We start from the raw sequence: 15,808 nt of genomic DNA, 5'->3' as shown, positions 1-15,808 counted from the left end.
TTATAACATTCATTTATAATGCACGGACAACATGTAACAATGTCCAACTGGTTCTCTGGTTGGAAACTGGCACATTGGCACTCTTCTTCTGGACAAGCTTGTCCATTATTTATTGCATATTTTTATTCTTTCCAAGTGCCGTTCAGAGTATTTATTAGCGTAATTGGTGATGTTCTGTTCATATAGCCTATAATTGAGTTCAGTATTTTCTGTTGTATATATTTTTGGACTAAACACATACTAGACTGCCTTTGTTTAACCACATGGTAATCACATACATGGAAAAAAGATTCATTTATGCAATATTTTATCTTAGTTATTGGTCTCAGGCTCCACACACAACCCTGTCTACAACCACTACAACCACCCAAATAATATCTGATCAACAGGCGTCAGAAACTGACCAATGGTGAATAGGGTAGAGGCTGATCAACAGATTACAGGTTACGGTCTGTAACTGCACACCTACTTAGCGAAGCTATAAGGTAGGTGGAGCTCAAAATGTGGTGAGTGGAAAAAGAGGTTTCTAATAAAGAGGACGATGAGTTTATGTGCAGATTCAGTGAGTTCATAGAATTTAACAGCCAGTCTGGCCTTCATTCGAGTAAAAGGAGTTAATCTATTACTGTCCTATAATAATAATAATAATAATAATAATAATAATAATAATGATGTGAAGAACAAATGATTGATTAATAGATTAGCATCTTGAACACAGCACTTTTTGGGGTGGGGGGGTGTTGGGGGGTAGTGTGAAAAACGGCCTGCATTTCATCAATCACACAAACAAAGCTACAAGCAGGTGAAAAGCATTACGTAAAACTTTATTTTTTTACTGTACAAATTCTTCAGATTAGTAATTTGTTGCCAACACGTCGGTACACACACCTCCTCCACACTCACTGCGTTCCAGCCCTGCAGCTGAGACCCTGCCCTGCACCCCGTCCCGCTTCTCTTCTTTAAAAATCCCCACGAAAAAAAAAAAAAAGATTTATCACAAACTTGTCCATAGCCCTTTTAAATACCCCACGGCTTTCTGCAAAAAACAAAGAGGGGGGAAGGCGGTGGTGTGAAAAAGGGATTGCTTGGTGTTCATTCTCATAACAAAGAGGAAAACTCGACCCCAGGACAAAAGAATCACAATAGATGAGGACAAAAGCCGAGGCTTCTCTACACACCAAAGGAGGATTTGAACAAACTAGAATGAGCTCAACTGCGGCTTTACTTTCACACGACGTTAGTGTTCCACTCACATCAAGTGCATTCGGACTCGACTTGGACCAACTATACAACTGCTGACATCTTACGACCACACACAGCACTTGTAGCGCACTGTATAAAACCTGTTATTGAGGTAAGGACTGTTATGGACTGTTAATATACTACTATTATCTTGTCTGTTTTAAACATCTACTAAAATCACTGTTTGTAAATTTATATCCATTCAAATCCATTTAATTTACAGTGTGAACGGAGGACATCAAAGGATGATGTGAATGATGAACAATAAACATTTTAAAGCTCTTTTGCTCCTGTGAGGCATATTTTGGAACTGTAGGCTTGGGATCAGCTGTTCGGCCAAAGCTTCGGTAAGTAAGCCCATCTGCAGTGCGCAAGACTAAAGGGGGTCCAACAGAAACTCTGGTTATGCCAACTGCAAACCACAGAGGGCGACAGAGTTCCAGAGACATGCTGTAGCTTCAAGATGTTGGGAAAGTGACAAAGCAGAGTATTTTGGTTGTTTACAAACATCTCAGTGGTTCCTTTCTAATGTGAAATGTAGGGACAGTATTTCTCCTTGAACAGCTAACATTTCATATGTTTGGGTGAGCAACACAACAGATCAGAGCTGATATGTACGCATGATAAAGCTAGTACATTTAGTGTTGGACCCAACACAAACTAAGCCTAGTTGAAGACTGATTTCCACTGGATAATCCAGACTGGCTGCCCTAGGCTTAATCTCCATTATTTGAAATGTGGACATAAGTGATATAATGGTTTAAGCTTTAAAAAGCTGTAGCATCTCAAATCCCTTGAGGTTGAGGCTCTGAAGAATGCAGGCTCTTTGTTGAACAATTTTGGAAAGCAAATCATGTGCAGAGATTATAAATAGGCTTCCCCCGAATTGGCAGAATGGGCTGAAACAACAATGGCATCGTTGTCTTAGTGCATCTTCAGAGCACTATACAAACACTCGGGCTAGCACTAGATGGAGCTCACACGAATGAATAATCACCCATGATGTGTCAAGTCATAATTTCTTTAACAGATTAAAAGAAAACCAAAGAAATCATTACATCATGACTTTGATTACTGACATTGACATAAATCTTATCCATGTCTCTTTCCCCACATGTTTAACTTACAAAACTCTTTTCTCCTCCATCTCATTCTCTCACTGCGCACACTTCACTCATACATTCACAACAGCAAATATCCACTCTCTCTCTTCCTCTCTTCGTCTCTCAGTGACAGCACAACTGACAGTTTTAGGCAATGCTGTCAATTTTCAACCACAGTTATTGGTCACTTTTTAAACAAACTACTGAAACTACTGAAAAAAGGAGAAACTGAAATGTGAAAATCAACAATAACATTGTAAAACAAAAGACACTCAGTTCTTGATTTCAAAACAGTCAAAGGACTTGGTGTCTGGGAAGAAAGGAAGAAAAGAAGGGGGGAAGGTTTATAAGAAAGAGGATGGAGGATCAAATGGAAAAAAAAGAAAAAGGAGCGTGAAAGGAAAAGAAAAAAACAACAAAAAAAAAAACAGACTTGTGCAACTGTGAACCAGCCATCAGCACTAAGCTCATTGCTTTTCTCTGCAGCTCCCTCTCTCTGTAGAGCTCACACTTCTCAAAGTGTGGAGAGAAAGAAAGAGAGCGAGAGAGGGCATGGCCCGGTCCCCTTCCAATCAGACACACAACACTTCCCTGATGAGTTTCACTACACACTTGTCCTCAAGGGTACTGAAGTCAGAGGTTCTGATGGTGCTTTCCACACACTGGTGAACAGCAAAAGCATATTAACTAAAACAAAACAAAAAAAAAAACAACAGTCCCTTCGAGAAGAAGTGTGTAGGGAGGGTGTAGGGGAGGTGGTGGCACGCTGGTTTGGGACGTGGCCGTGGTGGTTGTGACCCAGCGTGGTCTGTAGAGGGTGCGGGTCTCTACAGGTTGTCTCCAGGCTGGTACTGCGGCTCAGTGGCGGTGAAGTAGTCCTCCAGGAAGGACTGGATGTACTCGAAGGTGGGCCGCTCGTCCGGCTCTTTCTTCCAGCAGTTGATCATCATGTCATGCAGGGATTCGGGACAGCCCTGAGGACACGGCATCCTGTAGCCCCTCTCCACCTGCTCCAGGACCTCTCTGTTCACCATTCCTGTAAAAACGCGCAGAAACCAAGAGTGTAAATCTCTGGTATTACAAAAATTTGCATACAAATTTACATAGATAAAGATATTTATGAAAACATTCACTACATCATGAAATTGCACATTTCAAATGAAATATAGAAAACAGGAGTTTATGGCTGACAAATATTTCATCTCAACTCAGTGAAATAAAATGGCCAATTTTCACATTGTTTGTTGCAACATAAACATGTGAATGGAAAACCTCAAAACTGTGGAAAAGCTCAGCTCAAATAATGCCATCAGGTGACAGATAATAATTGTGACATGCCCAACCTCATCCTTGTGCGTCCAGCTTTTTAGCATTAATTCATTTTGTCTTTAATAATCTAATGTAGCCTTCTGAATGATTGTAGTGGTCTGTCACCAGTATTCCCGCCTTAGCCTTTAGCACTATCACCTAATTTAAGCTACTGGCTAAGGACAATGTAACTAAGCTCACGTAGTGACTGTTTTACAGCCAGTGCTAAAGATTCAGCCCCGAGAGCACTACACAGCACCAAAAGGAGTGTTACCTGATTACAGTAAATCCAATAAAGGTCTGGGTTCCATACGTTATTTAAATTAAAATATTAACTACATTTTTTATTTGTACCATAACGTAATAGTAGTGAAAGTAAAGTGAAAATAGTGAAACGCTGCTCAAGCTATAGGACGAGGACTGAGACTAAAAGACACCAACACAAGTAGTGATCCAGCAAAATGAAACTTCTAGGAGCGAACAATAAAACATTAAAATGACACTTTTTTGCTTCCATATTTTGACACTTTAGTGTAGCAAAGCAAAGCAACATTAGGAAATCTAGAACCTTTCAGGCAAACCATGTTTACAAATTCAGACAAAAGGGACAACACTGTAGTGCATTCACAGCACAGTCATTGTGGAGGTCAAAGAGAGACTGGATTGTAAAGGACCAAGCAAAAAAATCCTGAGCCACCTTTCATCTGTCAGTTCCCTACATATGAGCCTCTAATCACAGCCCTGACACAACCACCGGCACTTAAGAGGCTCATATCAGCTCCACTTTCATTTAAATCAATAACTCTTACATAACTCGCAATAAGCGAATGCTCGATAAACTGCTCCGGATAAAACAGAGCTGCTTATGAGGAAAGAATGGCCTGTTTCATACACTCTGTTTAAATGCTTGTTCAACACCACCTAATGAGTGCTTCTGGTTGAGAGTGAATGATGAACCTTTTCCATTACTCCCCTCAACAGCCTCAAGACTCCACTCAGCTGTCCTTCAGCGCTCCTGAACAGTCTGAACGTTCAAAAGCACTGAGTGCCAACCGAACACGAATGGTTAAACTGTTCAAACGTAGATGAGCAGCTATTACACTACTACACCAACAATTCAGCTCATCAATTATACAGCAACTCTAATGATGCACTACTGAGAGAATAGAGAAAGAGCGAGAGAGAGGCAGAAAAAGAGAGGGAAAGGGAAAGGGAGAGGGGGAGAGGGAGAGAGAGGAAAGAGGAGAGAGGAGAGAGAGAGAGAGAGAGAGAGAGAGAGAGAGAGATGGGGTAACCTCAGCAACCCAGCTAGTGGTCTGCTGTGGCTGTGGAAGCTGCTGGGCAGTGTGCGGGCTGCAGGCTGGTCAGCACAGATGGCAGTAAACAAGAACTGGTGCTCAGTCAGTGTACAGGCCTCAGCCAGATGGCTGCCTCTGATCAGTCATTACACACGCAGCAGTGGCTGGCGGTTCCAGCAGGGGGCGCACAGGACAGCATAGCTCACTGTACTATGTACATAAACTATGCCCTTCACAAAGGGTCAGCAGATAGACTGTGATAAGCTGACCGGTAGTAAAGGTGTTAATTAAATGCATTGAGCCACATTACAGTAGCAGCTGCTCTGTACAGCATGCGCTCTAAAAGCTCCTGACCAGCCTGCATGATATCATATTCACTACTGTTCAGAAGTTTGGAACCACGTGCCAAATAAATAATAACTTCTACGATTTAATTCAATTTAAGGCCCATTAAAGAGCAAATGATAATGCTCATATTGTAATTTTGGCTAACACAGTACTGGTGCTAGAGTGATTTGTGTGTTCGCTTAGCATACAGAGTGTGAGCTTCAGGACAGGTATTTAAAGAAAAAAAAAAAGCTAATGAATTGGCAATAAAAAAAATTCATAATTCATAATTTTTTAAAAGTGAAATTAAGTACACATTCTCCACAAATGGCACACTTCTGCACATTTTATTGTACAGTTACAATTGTTTTTTGCTAAATTTAACATATTGGGAAAAAAATAAAACAAAACGTTGTCTATGCAGAAGTTATGGCATATTTTACATTACATACTTTTCAACAGTAATCTACCCTTGAGCTCTGAGTCAGGAACCCAGTTTGGTGCAGTAAATGAAAAGATGAGCCCAGTGAGGTAGATAGTTTGTGTGAGGCTCACCTGGGTACGGTACTCTGCCCTTGGTGACCAGCTCGGTCAGCAGGATACCGAAGGACCAGACGTCAGATTTGATGGTGAAGCGGCCGTACAGGGCAGCCTCAGGCGCCGTCCACTTGATGGGGAACTTGGCTCCTGGAGAAAACAGTGAGACAGAGTTCTTTAGCTGTCAGAAGGGATTGTGCTGGAGGCTGTGTCTGTCAACAAGCAGCGTGAGGCACCATGCTGCGGGCTATAAAAACATCCAAGCCTGATTCTGTTTCAGAACGTAATAAAACTTCACTCATCCATTCTCCAGTGTCAAAGGCGAATATAAAGTATATGTTTTTAGTTTCTGAATGTTTAATATCTGATTCGATTAAATAAACAGAAAACAACCTTAAGACACTTCCAACCACATTCTCAATCTACAGTCTTTCCGACTTCAGCGCTCCAAAAGAAACCCCTCTGTAATTACTGTTTACCGTCAGTCTGGAATTCAGCAATCAGCTGCACTGTAATCAGGCAGCTCACCTGATCCCGCCTGCAACAGGTAGTTCTAGACCCAGGTGGATCATAGGTCTCAGATCCGTCTGGCTCCATTTCGCAGTCCACATAATCATATTCATTTTGGGTATGATGGGGAAAAAGCTGGTGTGAGAACAGTGTTCTTATTGTAATGTCTGACACGCACATGGGCCAATGGCTGTCCTTAAGATAGCAGTCATTGAACAGGCTTAGTCCAGGGCTAGAGCCAGAGGGCAAACAAACTGACGTCAGCCAGTCAAAACTGTAATCGGTCTGCTTGTGCTTCCAGCAGGGGGCGTTTGGCCCCAATTTCTCAGAAAATCAATGACTATATAAGGATTTGCACACACAAATCTGACCTCCAGTAAACCAGAATCTTCTTAAATTAGGAAGCTGTTCTACATTTACACTATTTGGCAGACACTCTCATCCAGAGCGACTTAGAAAAGTGTTGTCTTCTTAGACAATTGTATGCCGGTGTAAAAAGGCCAGAATCTAAGTATACCAGTGCTGCACATTATAATCTGTGTTAATCACTCCTGCAACAGCCTACTGGCTTCTGAAATACTGATAAAGCAAAAGGCTATAAAATGCAATTAAGCCTTCTAATAAAAACAACAAAAACAACAATAATTATCACAATTATGATATGATAATAATATTAATGATTTCATTGTATGTTGTGAGAATCCTGAATATTACATGCTCCAGGCACTTCAATGGGTGGTTTGATAAATCAAGGCATTGATGTGATCCAACAATAGAAAATGGCCAATCTTAAACTTCAAGTGGCTTTTGATATATTGTAGATCACAAAATGCCGCAATATAGCTGCACTTTGAATAATTTATTGAGAACAAAACAATCATGCTGAAATAATATCTTGCACTCCAAGCACAGTTTTCTGACATTACCCGTTTGATCGATTTCTGCAAACTTTCACAGGCAACATGAACTCAAATCATCGATCTGATGTCTGCAGCATGGACATGCCAACAACCCAGGAACTAGAACTTTTTGACCAAAGTCAAAAGGATAAGTTTGTCCTCTGCTTCACCATGTGAAGCCGCAGCTCCAAAAGCAGCTCAAACTGGGCATCCAAGCTATATGCCGAAGCCCTCAAAGATTCAGCTCCTGAATGAAGATGTTGTTCTTCATGGTGCTCTTGCTTTTCCAAAATGGAAAATAGACTTACCCAACAGCACTGTTAGTGTTTTTCTTAGTCAGGAGCAAGGGATCAGAATGTCACTTGCACACGTTCTGCCTGTTTGTTCATATTTCGCAGTGCAAACACAGTGATTTATAATTAAAAGTGAAGTTTAATTAAAAATTATGTTGCATCTATTACTTGGAAATAGGAACACACCAATGTTACATCCTCTGCACTGGTTTCCTGTCTCATTCAGAATTGACTATACAATTCTCCTCCTAACATTTTAATGTGTCCATGTAAACACACCAGATTATCTTTCTTATACCATGAAATTCAAGGCGCAACCTCAGGTCCAACACTAATCACCTTCTCCAACCTCACAGATCAAACCTGCAAACGATGAGTAATCATGCCCCTCGCCTTTGGAGTGCCCTTCCCAACTGTCTGTAGGTTCCGCAGACACGTGACTTCTTTTAAAACTGTATTTAGAAAGGCCTATTCTTAATTGTTTGGTGGTCTACTGTTTTTATTATTATTATTATTATTATTATTATTATTAACCTTTGTAGCACTTTGAGATTTTCTCCTAAATGAAATGTGCATTATAAACAAGAGGCATTATTATTATTATTATTATTATTATTACTACTATAATTATCGTTTCTGAATAGTTCACACTTTGTGTCATTTATTTGCATCACATTATGTGTGTAATGGCCTTAAGACACAGCAAAACAGAAGAGCGAGTGCTAAAAAAAAGACACGCATACAAATATACATAAAGAGTAGACACAACAATGCACAAACCTTGTCTTGCAGTGTACTCGTTATCTTCGATTAGCCTGGCCAGGCCAAAGTCAGCGATCTTGCAGACTAGATTATCCGCAACCAGGATGTTAGCCGCCCGCAGGTCTCTATGGATGTAGTTCATTCTCTCGATGAAGGCCATACCATCAGCAATCTGCAGGAGAAAAATCAAACCAGGCTTAAAACAATGCTCCAGCAAGGTTCACTAGAACTAGGGACTGGAGGTCCGTGGTCTTGCTCAACGCCCTAAGCTGAGCCTACAGTGCACAACTTTTAAAATAAAAAAAGATTCAGAAAATAGAGGCAATAACAAAAGAATGTTATAACTTTATATTAATTATTTTTAATACGGAGCATATGGAGAAATTCTGTTGAAAGTACAGATTCTGCAGTGAATCCACACTTCAGCTCTTAAATAGGAGATTAATTATATAATGTAAACTGGATGTACAGCAACATGACAACAATAACTTTATAGACCAGTAAAGCATGGCAATGCAGCATCCATGAGTTCAATTAAGAAAAGCAAATGAGAAGTTTCAGCCGAGGGCATTACTCATGTATTACCAGTTTAACTAAGGAGAGTGCACAAATAGCCTTCGTTAGGACAATTATCAGATCCCAAAGCAGCCAAGCCATTCTGGGGAGCACCTTCAACATCTCTGCTACTGACTATATTAGGGTGAACAAGTGAAATCTTAAGCTGGGGTTACATTATATGAGTTCCACCCCGATTACAGTCAATGTTCTAGTTTCAGGCCAGTCGCAGGATATCCAACATGTAAGGCTGTCCCTATGACTCATTCATTCATCAGTAACTCTTGGTCGATTACACGTATCAGGACATTTCTGAAAACGGTTTTCACTGCGTTTTGGCCTCCTGTCCATACAAAAATTGCATTTCACTGTCTTTTTTTACTTCAATTTTCAATGATCACATAGTTCATTTTTACAGGGTTGTAGCTGTTAATTTATTATGCATGTAGAGCCCTACCTGGAATACAGCAGTTTCTGGTGCTAGTCAGTTTGGAAGCTGGAAGTTTATAACTGAACTTGGCTTTACTTTTTCGTTACACTGCGGTTATGCTGATGTCAGAATCTACTGCGCTCAGTTCTTCAAATGAGATGTCAACTCAATTGAAAATATTAATGTCTTAATGACTCTAAACATAGCATTTCAAAGAGGCAACATGAATAACCCAGCATGACAGCAATCAGCAGAGTTTTTGTCCCCACTTTAAGCTTCTATTTACTGGTAGAAATCAGACTTTGAATCTACATAAGATATTGAATTATGGAGGTCTGACAGCCTGTGTTAAGTCAACCAAGCCTACTGTAAAACACAGCCGTCATGTTAGAAAAACTCTGCTTCAGGTTTGTGATCTATATTTTGTGCAATACAAATGCTCATAATGTTCATGGTGAGGCATTTTACATCAAATTTTATGAGGTATTATCACTCTCTATTGGGCTGGAAGGCTTAGGTAAGCAATTTTAGTTGTTTGTGTTCAAGTCATTTCTGTGTTGTGTGGGCAAAGATTTTCGGTGCGGACCAAGATTTTTTTTTCCCCCAATTCCTGTAGACCCTAAGAAAAAGTTCTACAATTAACTTTTATCTCTCTATATATTTTTTAATATATTAACTTATTTATATATATTTACAGTATGTAAATATATATAATTACTTACTTAATTTAATAAGTTGGGGAATTTTGTGATTCCCAATTTGTCAGCTAAACTACAAAAGCCTCTATGGAAAATGTGAGATATCCAGTTGTTTTAAAGTAGTGTGGTTTTTCAAAGCTTTTGAAGGGTGAAAATCAAATCACCACTTTATAGCGTATCCACCAGTGGCTTAAACTCGTGGAAGTATCACATTTACATGAAGCGACCTCTCTGTGGCTGAGACTAGAGAGAACTGAAAGGCTAAGTAAAGACACTAAGGTGGTGACAGCATGAGCAAGAGCTGGAGTGCAAGAGAGATTGGATGGAGGAAGCTGGCTTAAGCGCAGAGAGAAAAAGTGAGCAGACACATTACAGTGAAGTGGTCTCTGAGGAGCAGAGGTTAAGTGTTCTAAGCATTAGGTGGAAAACGAGGATGAGAGTTCCTGTGAGAAACTTGCGAGTAGCGAGGTGTCAGATCAGATATTAAAAGAGCTATGACAGCCAGATGGGGGAAGAAAGTGAGAGCCAGGCGCTCAGAGACATACTGCTCTCCCAGCTTCTGCCACACATTCCTCTGCTCTAAATTGGTCTGCAGACTGTTGACAGGAGGAGCAGAAAACAGCTGGCTTCATGTATACCGTAACAGGCTGACTAACTGAGAACAGACTGAGGAAACCATGTACAGACAGAGTTCCACTCTTACCTGTGCTGCCATGTCCACCAGCTGAGGAAGCTTCAGGTATTTGCCATCACCTTCCTTCAGGAAGTCCAGCAAACTCCCTGGAAGACAAAAAGATAAGGCAATGAGAAAGAAGTTCAGTTGACTGTGCTGTAGTCTTACAAGCCAGACTTCTGCCAGTGTGTTGTGTTAGTGAATGCAGCCAATAACCACCTACTTTGACAGGAAAAGGCTGTTTGACTGACATGCAGAATAGCCACAGACTACTGGTTTTATGTAACGTGCAGGCTATTTTTAAAACAGGGTTATAGAAGAACACACCAGCGAAGAAAGTGGTATGTGAGGTCAAACACCTGAGGATATCTCACTTATTAGCCTACAAATGCTTCAAAGGATACTGCAGAATAACTTTTAAAGATGTGCTGCAATGGAATTGAAATTTTTTTCAAATCCAACTACTACATTTTGCTTCAAAAGTCTCAGAGAACAGGCAACTATTTACAAACATTTTGATCCCATTGGACAGATTAAAAGTGGGGCAAGAAAATGTGATCACTCAGACATGTGAATAGCCGATCAGAATGCCGATCAGAATGTCAAAACATTATTTCTTTCACGTTTGAAGGCTGATTTTGCTCCTGGGTGGTTAATTGTGGTTTTAAACTATCACTTATGGTCCGATCATGACAAACACCCGGCAAACAGTGGAACATTTCACAAATCTGTCTTGGGACAGTGGGAGAAAGTTTCTGAGCTGTTTTTATCAGCTGGAAAAGCACAGCTGCAATTTTTGTAATAGTCATAATTTAAGAAAGAAAACATTATTTTTAGCTGTCTGGTGACGAGCACTTGGCTACCCCGTTACAAATGCTAAACAGTGCTAAACTAGTTTCTCAACAACATCAACTCGGTTCGGTAGGTCACTGCTGTCACTCCTACCACATCCATGTCAGAGCAGATCACAGTATTCAGACACCAGCTAGCGACGACTGGGTTTCTCTATGCTATCGTAGTAGTTTAAGGGGTATATCTGTATATCTGACGTTCGCTGTGTAAAAGCATTATCTGCAGTGTGAATCTCTCACACCAGTCACAGAGTCCTCCTTTTAGGCATGTTTAAACTGAAAGCGATGATTTTGTGTCTTGTTTGATCTACCGTATCATCAATTCACCGTGTTGTGCCGGAGCGCTGCTTCAATTAGCCAGCTGATAAAAACAGCTAGCCTGGAAAGACAGCGCTCTCCTGCTCTCCAATGCCGCACAGCTTCCTCAGTTTACTTTAGAACATTAACCCACTTCTTTCTTTCACTTTCGTCGCTCGAGAATGCACTAATACTAAAATATGACGGTTTGGCGCTGTAACACGGCGCTGCAGACGTGATTTAACACCGCTAAAGTTGTTAGGATGCACGGAAAGAGGTGAGTTCACCGTAGGGCAATACAGTTAAGCTACGTCACTTATCTCGTCACTCAGACTCGGTCACAGGAGAACAGATCGCCGGTCACTCCACTCAGACAGGAAATATCTAACTCCACGTTTCAGATGTTGCTAAAGTATATTTGGCGACCCTCACTCGTGGCCCCCTCCCTCTCTAATCAAGTCGAAAAACTCGGAAGTGCGCCCTCTCCTGGCGACAGCTGAGTAGTGTCGCTTTCCTTGCAGTAGAAAACGCCACCAGGGCTTTCGCTAAAACGTGGAAGTGTGAGAGTGGTGTATTATATCAAAAATTTATCGAATCTGTCTTATCGCTCTATCGAGGAAAAGTTGTATCGCGATACTTATCGTTAACGTTTTATCGCCCAGCCCTACCTGATCGTTGTAGCCAGATTAGTAATTACCAGATGTCAGGCCTATATCAGGTCTGTACCACTGTGGGTGTAGTGTCTGAGGCTAACTGTGCTTTAATGGCTGAGCAATTTAGGAGAAAAAAAAAAAAAAAATTGTGAGGTAAAACACTGTTACCAGGTCATGTGAGCTTGTGCTGCATCACTGACTTAAATTCAGCGTCCCCACGGCTAGCGACACACACATACACCTACCCATAGGTCAAAGAGCACACATAATATAACACTGATGATGTATAACAAGACTTCTTTTTCACAAATCACTGCTAAAGCCAACAGCTAAACATACATGACTCTCAAAAATTCTCTTCTCTTTAATGCCCAGCAGACAGCATATATGTGTGTTACCTTTGCCCATGTACTCTGTGACAATGTAGATGGGTTCCTCAGATACCACAGCATAGAGAGGCACCAGTTTGTCGTGTCTGAGCTTCTTCATGATCTGAGCCTCCTGTAGGAAAGCCTCAGGAGACATGGTGCCAGGCTTCAGCGTCTTAATTGCCACCTTAGTAGTACCATTCCAAGTGCCTAGCCAAAAGAGAGAGCAAGAGATTAGACAAAGTATACATAAATGCAAGTTTTAACTAAATACATATGCAACAAGAAGGTTAAAAATACAGTTGTATGCAAAAGTTTGGGTGCTGCTGGTTGAATTACATGTTTTGCTGATTTTCAAAGTAAAACTACACAATTTCACAGCACACTTCCAAACATTTTAATGCACAGTCACGGTTTATTTGCTGAATTTAATAAAAAAAAAAAAAAAAAAAAAACAAAAACAAAAAAACCCCACAAGAACAAAAAAAAACCACAAACATCAAATGTGGCCTGTGCAAAAGTTAGCACATTTTATGTTTCACTTCCCCTCCCCCAAATATGTTAAGCAGCAAAAACCGTAGAAAATGCCATATTTAAGTTGGTTCCCTGTAGAGCAGAAGTCACCAACCCTCCTCCTAGAGAATTACTTTCCTGCAGTGTTGAGTTCCAACCTGCATCTAACATGTTTCCCCCTCCCTGTAGCTAAACTAAAGCATCTGATCCAGCCAATAAGGGATTTCTGAAGAAGTTAACTATCTAGGGCAGGTGTGGCAGGCTGTGGTTTGAACTGCAGTCTCCAAACCGGTAGATCTCCAGGACCAGGGTTGGTGACTGCTGCTGTAGAGAATGTGTCAACTTATTTTCACCTAGAAAGTCAACAAAACATGTAACTTGACCAGGGATGTTCAAACTTTCGCATACCACTGTAAGTATCATAAAGAAGTAAAAACAAAATCTTACTGTGTAAATAGTTCCTTCAGTCATAGTTACGTATTCAGGTTATTTGAAATAACTCAGAAATTATACCAAAAAAACCTAATTAAATCAGCTGGTAACATCTGAGAATCAATGTTGCATTGCATTATTTCCCTAAGGTTCCTAATCAAACTGAAGTGAGATCAGAGATCCACCAAGTGGCCATAAGAGAGACATATCAAAGCCTAGTTCACAATGGACATTGATATTGTCTTACCAAAAGAAAAGACAAAATGTCCTGCATAATTACAATGTTAAGATGTAAACAGTCTTTCAGAGTGGTGGAACCAGATATCCAAAGAGTTTAATGTCTCTAAAAGCTTCCTGACAGAAAGTTATTATACGAAATGGTAATGAATACATTTCCTGATTACTGACATCGTTTTATGACAGTTCTAAGAAAAGGTTTTGGCCTTAAATGCCACATCCATTTGTGGTGGAGGGTTATGTGCAGGGTATTGTGAGGCAAAACTGTACGCAAAGGAAACCATTTTTTTCCCCAAATCTACAACTATTTCACTGTTATCATCACTACATATGAAAGCTCAGAATACACTTATAGGTTCACTGGTGGTTTTGGATAGTAAATAAAACTAATATATTTTTGTCACAGACGTCGCTACCCCTGGTTCCTACCACCACCACTTTAATTAAACCAAAGTTGCCAAGTTTCTTTACGGTGCATTTACACTATTTCATATTAAACCCCTCTGAATGACTGTTTACACTGAATTATGCAATAATTTTGAAAAATCTGTGGAATTCCTCTTTAAGCACACTTGTCAGGTTTCATTTTAAATACAAAGCATTCGGAGAGGAGAAACAGATCAATTCTATTAGACATTACAGCTCTAAACCAGCCACTCCATGTTTTTGCTCTGTTCCAACTCCTAAAACACCAGGGGCCAGTTGCACCAGCTGTACATAACCTTAAACATAACCTAGATATAACATACTTGCTCACTAAGTTCAGGTTTATGCATTACTAATCAACTGTAGGCACCATACAAACTAGTTTTAATGATGAGCTTATTAAGTACATGTACACCTCCCCCTAAGCAGGTGCAACTATTGGGGAAACCAACAGAAATCACAGAGAATGCACCAAAAATAAACCTGCAGGTACATTGGGAGCACAATGACTGGGACACCTCAAGGACTGAACCGAACCACTACACTATAACACACCTTTCCACAGTTTAAAAGCTGTAGTGCTGTTAGGTTCTGGTTCTGTTGTAAAAAAAAAAGTTTTATTACACCGGATCCTGTTGATACTCCTGAGTATTTTTCAGTGGGGAAGCTTTGTCACCACTTCTATGAGGTTTTACTGCTAGTGAAAAACCATTGAGCCTGCAAACAGCACTCCCTCCACAGAGCAGAGGAGAGGAATTCCTCAGATTGCATAATGTTCTGTGGCATGCTGGGACACGCTGCAGGCCAGGCTTTGAGAGCAGTGATGAAAGAGGTAAGCAGTGTTTACCAAACCCCACTCTTCCACAGCAGCCCACCACACTGAACTTCACCAAACGGCTCATTATACACGGCCTCAAGCTGGCTGATCAGCAGCTCAGGATGTGGAGTTCTAATGTTTAAGAGGCTGTTAGAGGTGAATTTCTGTCAAATTTGCTGCTTTCTGAAGCACAGTATATGTAACTGGTACAATCTTATACAGACATACAACATTTTGTTAGGTTCAGTTTGTTTTGACAGGTGTAAACACTGCACCTGTATCCATGTTCACACCAAACTCGTTCTGCTGGTTCAGTTCACTGCTAGTGAGGAACTGAGGAATTCAGCATGCCTTTTTTCTTTTAACAGCACATCAGTGCTGTACTGTCTGCAAAATATGCCTGTTTAAACATTTATTATTCTGCTATATATTGTTACATATCGCTGCTGTCGGAACAAAACCTCATATCTCCAAATGACAACTTTACAGGAAAAGGAAAAAAACATACTTTACTTTTAATGTAAGTCAATGGAACTAGACATTTCTCCATTCATTTTTCTCCCGTCATTTTGGGATGTT

General features: G+C 40.5%; 1 protein-coding gene across 1 annotated transcript in view; it reads right to left on the bottom strand.

Moving 5' to 3' along the window:
• Nucleotides 1-803: 803 nt before the first annotated feature.
• The window catches only part of yes1 (YES proto-oncogene 1, Src family tyrosine kinase), a 45,380-nt gene continuing 30,375 nt past the window's right edge, over nucleotides 804-15,808 (bottom strand). Inside the window, exons 8-12 of the mRNA XM_036596974.1 lie at nucleotides 12,835-13,014; nucleotides 10,666-10,742; nucleotides 8,298-8,451; nucleotides 5,834-5,965; nucleotides 804-3,381 (exon numbers count right to left, since the gene is read on the bottom strand). Of these exons, the coding sequence (XP_036452867.1) occupies nucleotides 3,173-3,381; nucleotides 5,834-5,965; nucleotides 8,298-8,451; nucleotides 10,666-10,742; nucleotides 12,835-13,014 (752 nt within the window). The 3' untranslated portion in view covers nucleotides 804-3,172. The remainder of the gene's footprint in view (nucleotides 3,382-5,833; nucleotides 5,966-8,297; nucleotides 8,452-10,665; nucleotides 10,743-12,834; nucleotides 13,015-15,808) is intronic.

Source organism: Colossoma macropomum, unplaced genomic scaffold, assembly GCF_904425465.1.
Source record: "Colossoma macropomum unplaced genomic scaffold, Colossoma_macropomum, whole genome shotgun sequence".
NCBI classification, from domain to species: Eukaryota; Metazoa; Chordata; class Actinopteri; order Characiformes; family Serrasalmidae; genus Colossoma; species Colossoma macropomum.
The sequence above is the reverse complement of the archived record's forward strand: the minus strand, read 5'-3'. Positions and strand labels throughout refer to the sequence as shown.